The 15699-nt window shown below is 38.4% G+C and overlaps 1 protein-coding gene across 4 annotated transcripts in view; it reads right to left on the bottom strand.

The window, feature by feature from the left end:
• RMDN2 (regulator of microtubule dynamics 2) overlaps nt 1-15699 on the bottom strand; it is a 45356-nt gene that overhangs the window by 13436 nt on the left and 16221 nt on the right. For all 4 annotated transcript variants that reach the window (XR_003572887.1, XM_027898868.1, XM_027898867.1 and 1 more), the window contains exons 6-7: nt 9780-9855; nt 8007-8084 (exon numbers count right to left, since the gene is read on the bottom strand). Coding sequence is in view for 3 of the 4 variants with exons in the window: in XM_027898868.1 (XP_027754669.1) it covers nt 8007-8084; nt 9780-9855 (154 nt within the window). In the remaining variant the exon portion in view is untranslated. The remainder of the gene's footprint in view (nt 1-8006; nt 8085-9779; nt 9856-15699) is intronic.

The raw sequence follows: 15699 nt of genomic DNA on the forward strand, positions 1-15699 counted from the left end.
CACCCGCCTAAGACCTCTTCTCCTTTCAGCAAGATGGGCTGCTGAGAAAGGACTTCAGGGAGCTGTCATATTTCCACACAACACACATGACTTCTTCCCTTACATATACACCTGACAGAAACTGCTCTGGTTACTGCCATAAGGTACTTGGCTCCATCAGCCCAACCTGGCGAAATACACTTCACATCTGTAACAAAGGGTTGAGTTGCTAGAAAATGCAATGTGAGAGCAGAGCCTGCTTAAATGGAGAAGTGAAGCCATTTTTCTTTGGACATTTATCACATCTTAAAAAAAAAAAAAAAAAAATCAGGACTTTTTTCCTTTCCATAAGTATTTGAACCACTGCACTGATGGCTCCTGTCACAGAGTACAACTGAGTTGAAAAAAGGGAAAAAAATAGGGTTCTGCATTTTCTGGCCTGATCTATGCAGAGGCAACACAGAAAAGGGATACACACAGGAGAAGAAAGAGAGTCCCTCATCAGAGACCTGGACATAAAATATGAGTCACAGATGGATATCTCTTTTCAGAAAGAGCTGCAATTCAAATAACAGAGTTCAGTCTTGAAGTCAAATTGGTCCTACTGCTGTAAAAATTAAAATGGTTTGGGATAGTTTTAGATTATTCCCGCTTTATTCCCTGGCTTCCCAATATCTGCAGGGCTGTTGCTGCTCCCCCAACCTCCTCCACCTAAATCCAGCAATTATCAATAGGTATCAGTTAATAACTGTAAAATACAAGAATCCACCCACACAGAATTATCCACAGCCATCAACCAGAATGCTTCTCTTTTGAACAGAAACCAATCTCTACGTATTTCTTGTTGCAAACTGCCCTAAAAATATCATTGCAAGAAATACAGGTTAGCTTGCGACAGAAAAATTCATAGGACCACGTTTTCTCATCTGGTCCCAATGTCTCTAGCTGCATAAGAGCAACATTGCTTGGAGACAGAAGGCATCCCGGACAAGTCTGGCTGGTTGTTCGGCAGGGTCCAATGCCTTAATTGTTAAATGCTGTCAGTGAACATCTCACACAAAACTACTAAAAATTATAATCCAGGAAGAAACCACATTAAGACAATAAAGCTTTTGTTTTCATTTTCTCTCACATATCCCACCCTTGAAGTTTCTTCTAAGGAAATATTTTTTACAAAAGCTCTCCAGCAGTCCTGGAGTTCTTACTGAAGCAACAAGGTATTTACAACTGCAGTGCTTTTACACTGTGTTACAAACTGCAGCACACTGCTTAAAACTTCAAACTGTACTTATGTATACAATTTCTTTCTACATTTCATTTCCCTTACTGTTTTATAGTTTTAAGCACATATTCTGCAGGAGCCATTAAAAGCATTTTTGCAAAAGTACTGTTTTCTTCACACTAATCTCCTGATGCAGGAGCGTTCTTTCTTCTTTTGGAAGAGGAAGGGGGTCTCTATTTCTAGGTCCATCACATCAACACAGAGGTAGCTTACAGAGTGAGGAAGAGAGGAGTAAAAAAAAATAAAGGGAATGTATAAGCTTACACTGTTCTCTGCAAGACCACACAACACCCTGGTGATACACATACACTGCACAGATACAATTACCCTACTCATGTCTGCTGTTATGCAACAGTGAGGAAACAAAATTGCAGTTTTTCCATGTGGAGTTATAATTAACTATTGAAAACACAAGTTCTTCCTGGCAGTTGTTTTATTTTCTTATGAGATTTAATCAGAACTGATTTACTGAGGTTTTAGTCTTTATTTTGTCTGGCGTGGGTGCTGCTTTGCCCTATTCAAACTTTTAAAAAGCCCCAAACATACATGCACTTGGCCATTTTTATTTTACAAATCTCACCAAGATAACGCTTAGAAGTGAAATGCATGTAAGCACATCGCACAGAAAACCACTTGCACAGAAAGGAGGTTGTAGGGAGGTGGAGGGCGGTCTCTTCTCCCAGGCAACAAGTGATGGGACCAGAGGAAAGGGCCTCAAGTTGAACCGGGGGAGGTTTAGATTGGGTATTAGGAAAACCTCTTCACTGAAAGAATGGTCAGGGATTGAAACAGGCTGCTCAGGGAAGTGGTAAATGGCTATCCCTGGAAGTGTCCAAAAGATGTGTGGATGTGGCTCTTGGGGACACGGTTTAATGGTGAATACAACAGTGTTTGGTTAACGGTTGGACTCAACAATCTTAGAGGTCTTTTCCAACCTTCATGATTCTACGATTCTGCGACAACAGTGAGTTGTCTTTTGCTCTGTGCACTCTCTCCACCATTACACTTTGTGACTATTTCAGAGATAGTCTGAGAGTCCTCTAATGTTTTGAGCAGTCAGACTGATATGCCGGGGGCTTGATAAATTCACTGCAGCTAATTCTAGCCATCCCTAAATGAAGTGCCTAGTTTATGCAAGTTGTCCAGCTTCCTTGCATGGTCAATAAAGAGAGAGGCAATTCCACTAGGCAATTCCTATTCACCTACATTAGCTTGGGATGAACGCTCCCCTCTTTCTCTTCTTTCTTTCCTTCAACTACAAAAGGAGCACAAACAATTATACTTTGTGGGTTGCTGAAGACAGGTGAGGTGAATCCCATCAGAACAGCTTAACTGTGCCCCACCTGACTCTGTCTGCACCCTGCTACACTGAGGTGGGACAAATGGAAAAGAACCTGTTTTATGCAATACACAGAACTGTGTCCCAGAGCAATAATGATGAACAGGAAATTATACCCTTCCCCTCAACGCACATAAGCACAGTCTTTAATTTGAAATAACTTTATTAGAGTAAATCTTACACCACCTTCAGTGAAATGGAAACGTAATTCCTACTATACCAACTAACTTTATTAAGCATTCTCTGTGCATGAGCAAGCACAGGGAACAGAAACCCCGGCTGGCATGCTCTAATGTAGCACAAATTTGACTTCTACAGTAAAGGTTACTCCAACAGTGCAAAGTATATCTGGAGGTCCATATAAAATCAAGTATAAAGAGAGTGTAACTGCCATCAACTACAGTGGAACCATGATTTCACTTTAATGGGTGTTCCAAAAGTGGTAAAGGACAGCAGAAAGTAATAAGAAAAACAGCTACCGCGACAAGTAATAGCTACAACAACAACAAAATTAAAGGATGAAGATTGCCTTTGCCCTACAGATGATTTCCAAATGTTAAGTGAGTTTTGGTTTTTTGGTCTCCTAAACCCTGATGTCAATCCTGCGAGCAGCCTGAAAATTCACAGGAGCACTGCAAGAGACACTGTGTTTCCACAGAATATCACGTTTTGATGTAGTGGGTCACTCAAAGAACATTGCTACCCAGCTGCCATACAAAGAGTTAGTCCCACTTACTCAAGAGTGAGAAAAACGGGCCTGAGGGACCATCAGCCAACTCCTGAACTTCCTTAGGACTGGAGAGGAGTGGGTCATAATGACAGCCTGGCCTCTGCCAAGGAGAGGAGGCCACTCCTCAGTATCCCAAAGCAAACGGAGATGGTTGTCTCAACCAACCTCTCCTATAGATCTGTCAAAGAACAAGCTGTCATCCACTTATTCTACCTAAACCTCCATTAGTACCAGAGATGGAAGAAAGGCACTCAAAGAGTTAAACTGCAGCTGAACATAAAGGTCATATTTAGCAGTCTCCTATCAGGCCTTTTGTTCCTCTGAAGACCAAGACAGAAAACATGGTTCTCCCCTAAATACTGGGAAAATGGATTTCCTAACAAACATCCCTTTCTCTTCCTTAGCCTAAGATCATCAAAAATCATATATATATATATATATATATATATAAGCAGTACTAAAACACTGGCTGGGGTTGTGTCTTCTGTTTTTTATGAGATGCAAACCCTGTCCATTGACAGTTATTTTCAAATTCAAGATGTTGGTACCGAGGAAAGTAACCCACTTGGATTAAAAAGTCATCCAGGATTGACTTTCAGCCCTGTAGGATATCCTCCTCCAATGCTTCCTTGCTAATAGCTCACTGAAGACATATTACACAATTGTCTTCCATAAAGGAAAATCACTCCACTGATCCAGCTTCAGTAAAATATTAATGACACCTAATTAAATATCCCTAGAGAGTTTCTTTTTCATTACAATATATTAATTTAAAATTGTATTAAATAATTTCGCAATGTTTTGCCTTCTGGAATAGATTAAGTAACAGGACACCAGTTTTAAAATACTGGCTTCCAACACAAATATTCTCTTTCTTGCCAGCTGAGGAACCAGGACGGTCTGCACAGGCATTTAGGTATTTATCCAATTTGAATTGGGCTTTCCACTTTCCAGTAAGGGAAGCAGACTTACAGAGCATACAAAGGAACTGGATCTATTTGTTCCCTGCTGTAACCCAAACAGATACTGGGATACACCAGAGACAAATCCAACACAATATGTAACCTGCAAAAAGAAAATCCCACGAGATCTTATTTTTAACACCCTACTAGCATTTACCAGAGACTCTGATCCAGTTTCACAAGTATATGATAACTGTTCTGTGCCTGTCCTGTAATGGCAAATAGATATGAGTCTTAACTAGATAGCACTCAGTTTTATAAGCTATTTGAAACATTAAAACAGTAAAATAATACCCCATATACACAATTTAAAGGTCTATTAGATAACTGTGCTCAAAAGTCTAAGGAAATGAAACTAACTCCTATATGCACCATGTAGCACAGATCCATTTACTTCTTGTATACACAGCAGGTCTCACAGGAAAAATTTTACCCATCGTGACATCTATGACATGACCAGTGAAAATCTTGCCTATCTGACTGTGATACCAGATGTAATTTTCTAACACTGTTGAGATAATTCTATGATCTTTCTCTTTTGTACAGCTCCATTGACTTCATAATGGTAAGAGAAATAAGAAACAGCAAAAATCGACTTCTAGACAAGGTGGTGCACAACTGTCACTGGCTCTGCATCACAGACAGACCCCAGCTGCTGTGAGGGCAGTGAAAATACAGCTCATCTTTTCTGCTGGAAGGCGCTACAGCACTGCATCAACTTCATTTCTGGCCTAGCAAGAATAACTGATGAGTAAGAAACTTGGCAGTGCTGAACCACTGCTCTTTGCAAAGCACTGTGTTACACTCAGGAAGGTGAGAAATGGCAGTCAGAGCTAAATTCTGGCAAAATTCCACAAATCAAATAGTTTTTACCTGTACAGTGTGCAGTCCCTGATTATGGCTTTCAGCCATTAATAAATCTTCTCCATCTCCCTCCGCTATACTTTTCACCTAAAAGTCTTTTCAACCAGTTTTCATTTGTGAAAATGAACTGTAACCCTGAGTTACAACACCTGAAGCATCCCCTTTTACAGTCCCTTATGCAATTCCTAATTTTTGAGTTTGTCATCCCCAAAAAAAGTGCTAGGTGATAGTAATACGATCCCCTAACATTAAATAAAGAGTGAACGGGAAATGTCGGACTGTATTAGAAAGACTTAAATACATTTTACAGAAGTGTTACCAAAGCCTATAAAGTATCAAACGCTACTTATCTTTTTTAACTACACTGCCTCAGTAAAAGAATATGTGATGAAAATTACACAAAAATATCTTTGGAAGCAACACTTGAGAAAGAACAAATATTGGGCCAATCCTAACCTGATCCCAAAGTCAGGTAGGCTAAATGTAAAAACTAACTTTCCTGCCTCAGTCATCCCTTTTTCTTCTTTAATTCTCTCACACTGAAAAACACAACTTCCCCAGCCTCAACCACCGTGAGACTGAACATTAAAAACAGAGGGTCTAAGAGGAGCATTTATCACTCCAACTACAGGTACCTGTACAGAGGAGTGCTGAATCAAATTTTTCAAGCACTCTATCATAACCTATACCCTGACAAAGTATTTGGAACCAATGCCACAGCCAACAGTCTTCTTCTGGGATAATTACCACAGCATGAAACACCACAGTCTGCAGAATAGGACCAAGGAATTTGGCACATTTTCCACAAGCTCCTATGACTACCTATAACACAAGCACGGCCAAAACCTCTATTAGTGGATCAGCACAGAAACCTACTCATACAGTCTGGTAAAACTAATGAGAATATCACCAGCCTCACTGGGTCAGGATTAAGATTCAGCTTCTATAGTAGTGCCTCAAAACTAATGTTTTCAAATGACCTCATCCTGCCACTGCAAGTATGCAAAGACAGTAAGATTTTAAGAGTTGACAGCCCCAGAAGTTAAAACAAAATGTTATTCAGTCCTATACTTGCATTTATTTGTACTACAAAAATCTGTTCTGTGTGTTTCAGGTTATTATTTGGTAATGGCAGTCACAGAAGACAAGAATTTTAAAAATTAAGAAAAAGAGAAATCTGAAATAAATCCTTAAATATTTCAAGGGCTATATCTGTTTAGGTAGATTTTTTCACTTAATGAAATGCAGGTCAGGTCATTACCTAAAGCAAATGTTAATCTGTGGTTTTAATGTTTAGGAAGGAAGCCCTGCATAGATGTTGCAAGTGCGGAACGTGAATTTGTAATGATACAGTACAACAAACCACACCTATTACTCAGTCAGGAAGTGGTGATTATCATGAAAATGAAACAGGAGTAACAAAATGTGCAGTGAGAACAAAGCGAAGTACACTGAGACTATATGTCTCCAAAAAGCAGCAGCTCGCATGAGAAGTAAGCCATGAGAAACATCTGGGAGTGTTTGACATAAATGGAAGCTGCAGTTCAGATGTTGGACACAGCATAGTACAAAAGTGCTAAACAATCACTGGTAAGACAGATGCTCCTGAGAGGCAAGACAGCAAGCACACTACAGTACCATCTTCATCAACTTATTTCTGCAAAATTATGTTGATATTCAAGAATACAGCGTGACAAAAAGAAAAATGCCAAGTTCTTTGAAAAAGTTGGTGTCATCCCTTATTCAAATCAAAGGAGAAGAAACATAGTTGTTGAAAGCTCTTTTAAAGCTAAATACACAATCTGAAAAAAAAACTGCTGAAAGATTACTTTGCATTAAGTCCTGTTGCAGATAAAGACAAAGTCTGCAATGTATCACCGAAACTCCTTTTTGACAGTTTGCAGGCACTTTGTATTGACTAGCACTGGAAGTATCTGTAAGAAAAAGGCAGGGCCGGTGTTCACTGTGCTTAACAGTCATTATTCTGAGAAGTCTCACAGTCATCTTTTACAGCATGGACTATGGAAGAACATTTTCTTCTGACCAAAGATTCCTCACAGCACCAGAGATGAAGCAGTAAGGGTAGTCAACTTATCCCTCAAAGATGTGGCCTTAAGAATAAGACAACTCTCATACTAAAGCACAAGCATAATTTTTCTAAAAAACTGATTAACAGGTAAATTTGTAAACCAATTATTTTAATTTTCTTTTATGAATACTTATCAGTATGTAATCTATTATAATCTAATAAAATCTTTATAATATATAAATAAGAACATATAACTAAAATCATCTTTAAAATCACCTGTTGTGCTGGCATGACACAAATTACATCTCTTGCAAAACTCTTTGGTGAATTATGGATTTTTATGCCTGAATCTTTGTTGTGACATTCTCTTGGAATTAAAAAAGCCAGTATGGTAGCCTTGCTGCCACAGACAATCCTACAGAATATTAAATTATGGATGGGGACTACAGCTACCAAAAGGCTATGTTAGCAGTCCAAGGTTACCCAGGAACTTTGTGGCAGAACAAAGAACTGAAATCAAGAGACTGCCCTTCCTCCCCTCCAAATCAGTTACTTCTCATTCATTCATGCCAGTAAAAAACTTGAACACAACAATGAGGGACATATAAGCACAGCTTACCTACCAATACTGCAGGATAAGTGCTGCTAGCAGCAACCTTCTGGCGGCTGATTCAGGAAATGTAAATGTCTGCTTTACTTAGCTCAAAACACCTACTTAAATAAACACCTACTTCGTCTTAAGTCCCAATATTTAATCACAAATGTGTTATCATTTTTCAGCACACTCAGTTCATACATTAGATAAATAAAACACAACTTACTGAATAGCACCATCTTCCATTGAGGTAATATAAAAAGGGATCTTGAGGCTTAAGTTCAATCGCCTTGTCTAGGTGCTCCTATTGGAAAGAAAATTAGTATCACTTTAGATGTTTGTTTGACAAATGTGTTTACTTTCTAAGTAGTTTGCTGCAAGCCAGAAACAAATTCAGTAATTCTCTTGTTTTCTAACAACCTAAAAATATATTAACTAGCAAACCCCTTCCTCACGGAGGGAAACCACAAACAAAATTGTTTAGCGAAGTTGCACACAATGCAACAAGGACTGCCATATTTAGAACACGACTAAGCAACCCTAAAGTTCAATCAAATAACTCAAGAACTTTTGTCTTAAGAAAAACAACAACTTCAATTAAATTAACTTCATTTACACTTAGTATTACAAAACTCACAGATCAAATAAGTGAGTAAGCAATTATTCTCTTTGATAGATCTTGTATGTCAGCACCCATCACTGAAGCATCGTCTCTTCCACCTTGGAATGTGACTGCTCCAATGAAATGGTATTTGACACAACCAATTGTTATTATAATGTGAAATTCAAAAAACGAAATGGTTCTGTTAATAGTGAAACTATAAAACCTAGGAAGTATCTAATGAGGTCCTTCTTCCAAAATCATTTTTATTAGAGGTCATGAGTATCTTTATTCCTCTCTTTAATTTACTAAAGAAAGCTCTTATCCCTCAACCAAAGTTTGAAGAAAAAATAAGTATGTTATTTCACCCCCACCATTTGCCTCTAAAAATAAATTTCACTCAAACCTTTCTTTTTAATCCCCCAGATATCTGTCTTGCTAATTCAGCCAGTCACAAAAATATCTGAGTTTCACAGACCTAAGAGATTTCTATGCTATCATTTTGTCCACAAACTATTCAGATAGGAGGTACACTTTCATACTACTATTTTCCCAAATCCTTAACATTTCCAAACAATTCAACGGATTTCAGGATTTACTAGGGAGGAGCAAAATCTCCCTGAAAAGGCTATTGCTAACACCACAAACTCTTAAAACTCCATCCTTTACACAGCTGTAGCACTTGTGTTGTTTGTCATTATCCCTTTGTTCCCAGCTTGTCCCAGTGCTTGGGGTTTAGCTCGCTTGGCACAGCTCAGATGTAATTTTTGCTCTCTCACAGGAAAGCTCCGCCACACTCCCAAGTACTAACACGGACATGATGCGACAGGAACCCAGCCCAGGCATTCCCCAGGCGTTGGAACATGTCTGCTGCCTCTCACTGACACCCAGGAAAGGGGACAGCAGCTTGGAAGGCAAGGGATGGATGGAAAGTGTCTAAGCAATGCTGAGGACAAGGAGGGGGAGAGCAGCACATGTAACACAAATTACTAAATCTAAAAAACACAATTACCTTTGAAAGGACAGCGTTAAAACAAATATTACTTAAGGGTGGCATGAAGGATGATTGCAGAACTGTGTTAATTGATCACTATTTCATGTGTTTTGATTTTATAAACAGAATTGTTATTCCCTTTTTCTCCCCCCCTTTGACTATAAAATAAACCAGAAATCTTAATGCTGTTCCCAAATTCCTAGCTCAGTTCTTATATTGTGTAAGCATATAATCTATTTGCATACATAAAAATAACTTTTTCCCTTTAACTTCAGCACCAAAATAGACCTGTGAGGCTGAATTACTCTGTGTTGGAAAAGTCTGTCTTAGACACTATATAAGGAAATAACTTGAAGGAATAGCTTTAAAAAAAAAAAACAAGCCCAAATCCTACAAAAACATACCTTAAAGAGATAACCATTCCTGATTTTGTTTTGTACACTTTCAAACTGAGACATATAGCCACACATAATTGCAAACCTGAGAGGGGAAAAGAAAAACACACACACATACTTTTTGTGATTTAAATAAACCTTTGAATTAAATTACAAAATATTTCAATACCTAATTCACAGATTAACACCTGGGTTGTTTTCCATCTCGATATCTGGATGGAAGTTTGGCATAAGCTATACATATTCAGGAGCAGACGAAAACACAAATCAAAACAAAATAATAACAGAAACAAGAAGAAGTTTAAATCACGCTATCTGGGCTGTCAGTGAAGTGAAAAAACAGGGGTTTCTCCTCTCAAATTTGTACCATTTAGTTCAGAGTACGACACTTCCAGACTGGCCCTACCATTGTCAGCAGTTTGACACACTGTGCTCTGCACTGCACTGGGAACATGAATGCCACCAGCTGCAGAACCTCACCTGGGAAGGCAAATACTGGGGGATTGCTCAGTAGGAAGCTGTACACACAAAATGATCACAGTTGTCTTCTACCCTTTTCAAGCACCTCAGTGCATTCCTGCATATCTGGCATTCTTCTAATAACTTGAAAATTATCTAAAAACATACACACACACATTCTGCTCTAACAGGATCACTACTGATATTACCAGATCATTATTATTTCCATTATTATTACCATGATTATCATAAATTTGGCAGAATGACTGATAAAAGCAATGTGAGATAATTTCTATAAAATATTTGTATTTTCAAGCAGGTATAACTGAAAATATTTTTAGAGGTCCCTATCTATAAAGATTCAGATCTCCTAAGCAACACTACTGTTTTACTGACACTCCACCTAAATTTCCATTGCTTTCCTCCTATTACTTTAACAAGTATAGAACCTCTATGCCTAAGGAATCTCTTGCAAAGACATCAATTGTACTTTCCTTGGACCTATTTTTCTTGGTATTATGGTAACTTTGTATTTCTGTACAAAACTAACAGAACCATCAAAGGAATAGTTAAGTAGTCAAAATTCATGTACATTATTTTCCTATTTTTTCAGAATTTTGCTTTTTTACTAAGTATTTTACAATGCAATACCAAATCAAAGGGAAAAATAATCTTAGAAGAGGGAAAGCTGAAGTCCAGAGGAAAACATGAGTTATGCAAGAAGCTTATCGAGTTAATTATGGTAACAGAACCACAATCTGTATGGCACACACAGTTTTTAAGAATTACTAAACATCAGCTTTCTTGAATTTCTTTATATAAACTTTCCTGTTGATACCAGGATGTTAAAATGGAGACCTAGATTTCCAAATGGCATCCACGTCCCTATACCCACATCCCTATACCTATAATTATTCAAGCACCAATGAATTCTCGTTAAAATGTCAACTAAAGAAGTTATTTTATTGCTTACAGTTATACCTAATGGTTTGAAGTTAGAAATGCTACAGGTCATCACATTTTTGGGTCAGTAAGTGTTCCCAGGTAAGGAACGGAGTCAGCATAACAACAGCAGTTGAATTTGTACGAGCTCCAGACAAGACTGTCAAACACTGCTGGGCAGGATGCATGTTGTGACCAACGTGCACTGGCCAAAATCCAGCTCATGGCAGCTCTACTGCTGATAGAGCTGAAGCGGAAGCACATTTCGTATGGGAACGATCTGCAACTGAGGGGAAAAAAGCAAGGGGTGGGGGTCAGGAAAGTTCAGGTATTTAGAAAGAGGGGGAAGGTACTGAAAACTTTATTAGGTTTAAGTAACTCAGGCAACATTGCCCCTATTCCCTTCACTCATTAAGTGCTAATCAGATAAACTCAGCATACCATAGCTAAACGGATTGCTGCTACAAAAGAAAACAATGAAAAGCGAACAAGCTAATCCAGCATCTTGCAGTATTTCCCTGTCTGTGCGTGACAAGAAAGAGGGCCTTAGTTTAAACTAGTTCAAAGAAAAATTTCTACTTACAGCTAAAATCTCTGGGGAGGGAAATCCCAATAAAATTTTCAGTGTATTAAAAGTAAGCTAAGCTACTAACTTTAAATATGCATTACTTTTTCAAGGAAAATTAAAAATGTCTTTAACATATTTGTCTTTTTTTTTAAAATTTATTTTATACTTTCGAACTAGGCTAGGCAGCCAAATGATATAAAATAATTTTTTTAATTTTTGGCATTTTAATTTCATAAAAAATACAGCAACCCAAAGCAAAGACAACAAAAAACTGTCTTTTGTTTCCAGAAGATAATTTTTAGGCATTTTAAATATTCTTCAAAGAGTTTAAAACAAAAGCAAACTTTATTTTTAGCGATGCAAAGGCTAATGTTAATCATAGATTGGTTTGGGTTGGAAGGCACCCTAAAGATCATCTAATTCCAACCCCCTGCGTGGGGCAGGGACACCTTCCACTAGGTCAGGTTGCTCAAAGCCCCATCCGACCTGGCCTTGAACAACTCCAGGGATGTGGAAGCCACAGCTTCACTGAGCAACCTGCTCCAGTGCCTCACCGCTCTCATAGGGAAGAAAATGATCAGAAAAAAACGAGGCAGGAGTTAACCAGAAACACTTCCATCTGTTCCTTATTCTTTGCCGCTCGAAGGCCCCAGCCCTGCCACTCACTGGTCACCTGCCCCACCTCGTGGTGGCAGGGGGGAGTACTAAAAAGTTTATCACAAAATAATGCGCAAATACCGTTAGAAACGGGTAAAATGCACATGTATTTTGGTAGAGCAAGTGATACTGGCTCTGCTTGCTACCACTGCCTGCCTTACAGCCTTCGAACACTGCTTACAGCGCCTTTACAGAGAAAATGAAAACATCATACCAGTCAAGGGCTGCAAGGAATGACCTAACTACTGAGCTGATGCTACTCCTGGGTAACATAAGAAAAACCCCACCCCAGACGAGTTCATCTGAATAAACATAATGATCATTACCCCATTAAGGCAGATACAGTACTTGGGTTGGCGTAAAAAACATTCCCAGATGGAATAAAAGTCACTGAACGTGGTGTAGAAGCATACAGGTCAACCATCCACAATTAACACTCCTTTAATAAGCACAAACACAATCAAAGAAACTCAGTAATAAGTCAGTGTAATGTCCTTTTGTTAAAAACAAATGGAAACTCTCACTTGCAAGAAACTCTAGTTGACAGAGGAGGATACCAAGTGACTACATGACACTCAAGCAGAGGGGTCCAGATCAAAGGTGACTTAACATTTTCCCTTCTGGTGCTCCAGAATTTCTGTATGTATTCAGGCAAGGTAAAATTGTAAGGGACATGCCTTATCTGTTGCAAGACGGAGAGCAGAAGGTTGATACATTACATTTTATCAACCCAATTTGAATCTTAATATCAAAAATGCTACCAACACTTAAGACTCTGGTGATTACAGCTTATTCCATATGAGATGGATTTACAGAAAAGATTTTGAAGTCTCAAATCCACAATAAGCCACACTAGGGCACAAAAATACAGCAAGTTTTACCTTTTCCCTGATAAATCTTGCAGAGCCAAAATCAGAAATAACACGTACCTTCCCAGGTATACTCCTCACTTTTCTATATACCCTTTCATATATACCAAATCTCAAAAACCCTCTTATATCATATAGGCTTTGGAAATGTGTGGGCATAGGAATGTGGATGCTATTTGGAAATCTAGATCTCCCTTTTAACATCCTAGTATCAACAGGAAAGTTTTTCTTAATTGTAAGTGGCAAGACTTTGCCAATTGGAGGAGAGTTTGTGACATTTACCAATATCAAAGAATACAATCCGTCTGTTCCATACCTGGTTTTCCCTCCCTCCTTTTCACCCGAGCAACATTTAACATGCAAGGTAGTATGAGCAAAGGCTAATGTGTGGGTAGCATGAGACCCAGTGAAAAGAAAGGTCCTTTTCATCCCAGTTCTAAATGTGTTCTTAAGTCCCCCCACCTCTGCATGGCTCAGTCCTGTGCATGCCATCACTTCTTAGCCATCCACTCCCTCACTCACTCACTCACCAGTTTCACACACTTACATATTCTGACAGTCTCTGCAAAGCAGCCAGACTTCTTTTTAACCTGATTTCAATGAGATATTTCAATTTCTAGGTAGGGACATTATGCAACTTAAGTTACTGATTACGACTCTGCTGAATAACCCTTTCTGAGATCAGAGTTTTGCCTTTTTTAAATTGTACTCCTTTCCTGCCAAGATACTTAATCTACAAAATTGCATCTGAGTTTCCATGGAGAGGTAGAGATGGAAAGACACGAGCATCCTCATTAGGTTGTGAGTATGGAAGCAGTGGCTGAGAACTTGTAAGACTGACAACACACAAAGTAAGAAGTGCCAAGGTGCGAAGCTAAGTGTTCAGGTGGGGTTTTTTTTGTGGGGATTTTTCCCTTTCCCTTCCTTTCCCTTTCCTTCCCTTTCATTTCCTTTTCCTTTCCTTTCCCTTTCTTCTCCCCTTCCTTTCCCTTTCTTCTCCCCTTCCTTTCCCTTTCTTCTCCCCTTCCTTTCCCTTTCTTCTCCCCTTCCTTTCCCTTTCTTCTCCCCTTCCTTTCCCTTTCTTCTCCCCTTCCTTTCCCTTTCTTCTCCCCTTCCTTTCCCTTTCTTCTCCCCTTCCTTTCTCTTTCTTCTCCCCTTCCTTTCCCTTTCTTTTCCCCTTCCCTTTCCCTTTTCTTTTTCTTCTTGAAATACAACTGAGTCTATGTTGTAGACATTGGCAAAAATATAGTTTTCATATTAAAAATTTACCAGAGCACTGAAGCTGAGCTCCAGAGAAACATCAGGTATAGTTCACACTTGCTTACATGATACTTGCAAAAACATGAGAAACAACCTCTATTTTGCTTAAAACCCCCTTAATGTATATTCAAGAATTCTGGCTTAATAATTTATTGCAACACATACAGCATACTATGCCAGTGTTAATGTGTATTCACAGAAGTTCACCAGTAGAACACGTCGATGCCTGTTCTGCATTTCTTAGGCTGTGGAACCCAAAACTATGTTAAATTTCTGCCTTCCAGAAATGTAACTTTTTGTTTTATAACAGGCAGTTGTTACAGATAGAAATACAATCTTGAAGAAATTAGCGGGATAGTCTTCACAAATGTGGAAACAGAGTGAAACAACAGCTTTCAGAGATAGTAACACAACAATTTTCTTTGACAGACATGTAAAGGGAATCACTAGGTTGCCAGTTTTATTTCCTCTGTGACCATTCTGGCAAAAAGCTTGTAGTAAACAGATCTTTTCACATGTCAAACCAACCTCCTCCGCACTTCCATGAGGACAGTGCAGTGTTTCACTGATCCACTTACTACAGAATAAGTTACAGCTTTTTAGAAACAGCTTCTGGATTTGAAATTTTAAATTATTTTAACGAAAATAATTAAGTATTTTAAAGATTATCGACTAAGATTAAGCTGTAAAATTTCTTTGGTCTTCCCATGAATCAAATACAGGGCAAATTACTAACTGTAAACCTGTCATGTCTGCACAAACTATCAATTTCTGAATAATCAGGTTGCATGATAGAAACAGTTGCTTATGGCTTGGAAGTTATCTGTTTCTTCTAAGTCTAAATATGGAATAATTAAGGGCAGCAGGTTTAAAGCAGTTAGTTAGAAAGAGGTACGGATTTAATTTTAAAAGTTGTTGGTAGCACAACAATATTATCCTACAACATAATCCATAATTTTTGAAGAGTTTTCTTTCACTAGAGAATTATTTTTATGCCATTGCAGCTTACAAACCTGACAAATTATATGTTAAAATTCTGTTACTGACATGGCACGCTCACCTTTTTGTAGGAAGTTTGTGTAAAATGCCCAAAACACCTGAATGGTGATTATTCACATCCTCAATGAAATCAATCCATTCTCTTCCATGGTGTTGCCTCTCAGTGAGACACTGT

The sequence above is a fragment of the Empidonax traillii genome, unplaced genomic scaffold, assembly GCF_003031625.1.
Source record: "Empidonax traillii isolate 1590-97213 ecotype Southwest subspecies unplaced genomic scaffold, ASM303162v1 scaffold626:size867168, whole genome shotgun sequence".
Lineage (NCBI taxonomy): Eukaryota > Metazoa > Chordata > Aves > Passeriformes > Tyrannidae > Empidonax > Empidonax traillii.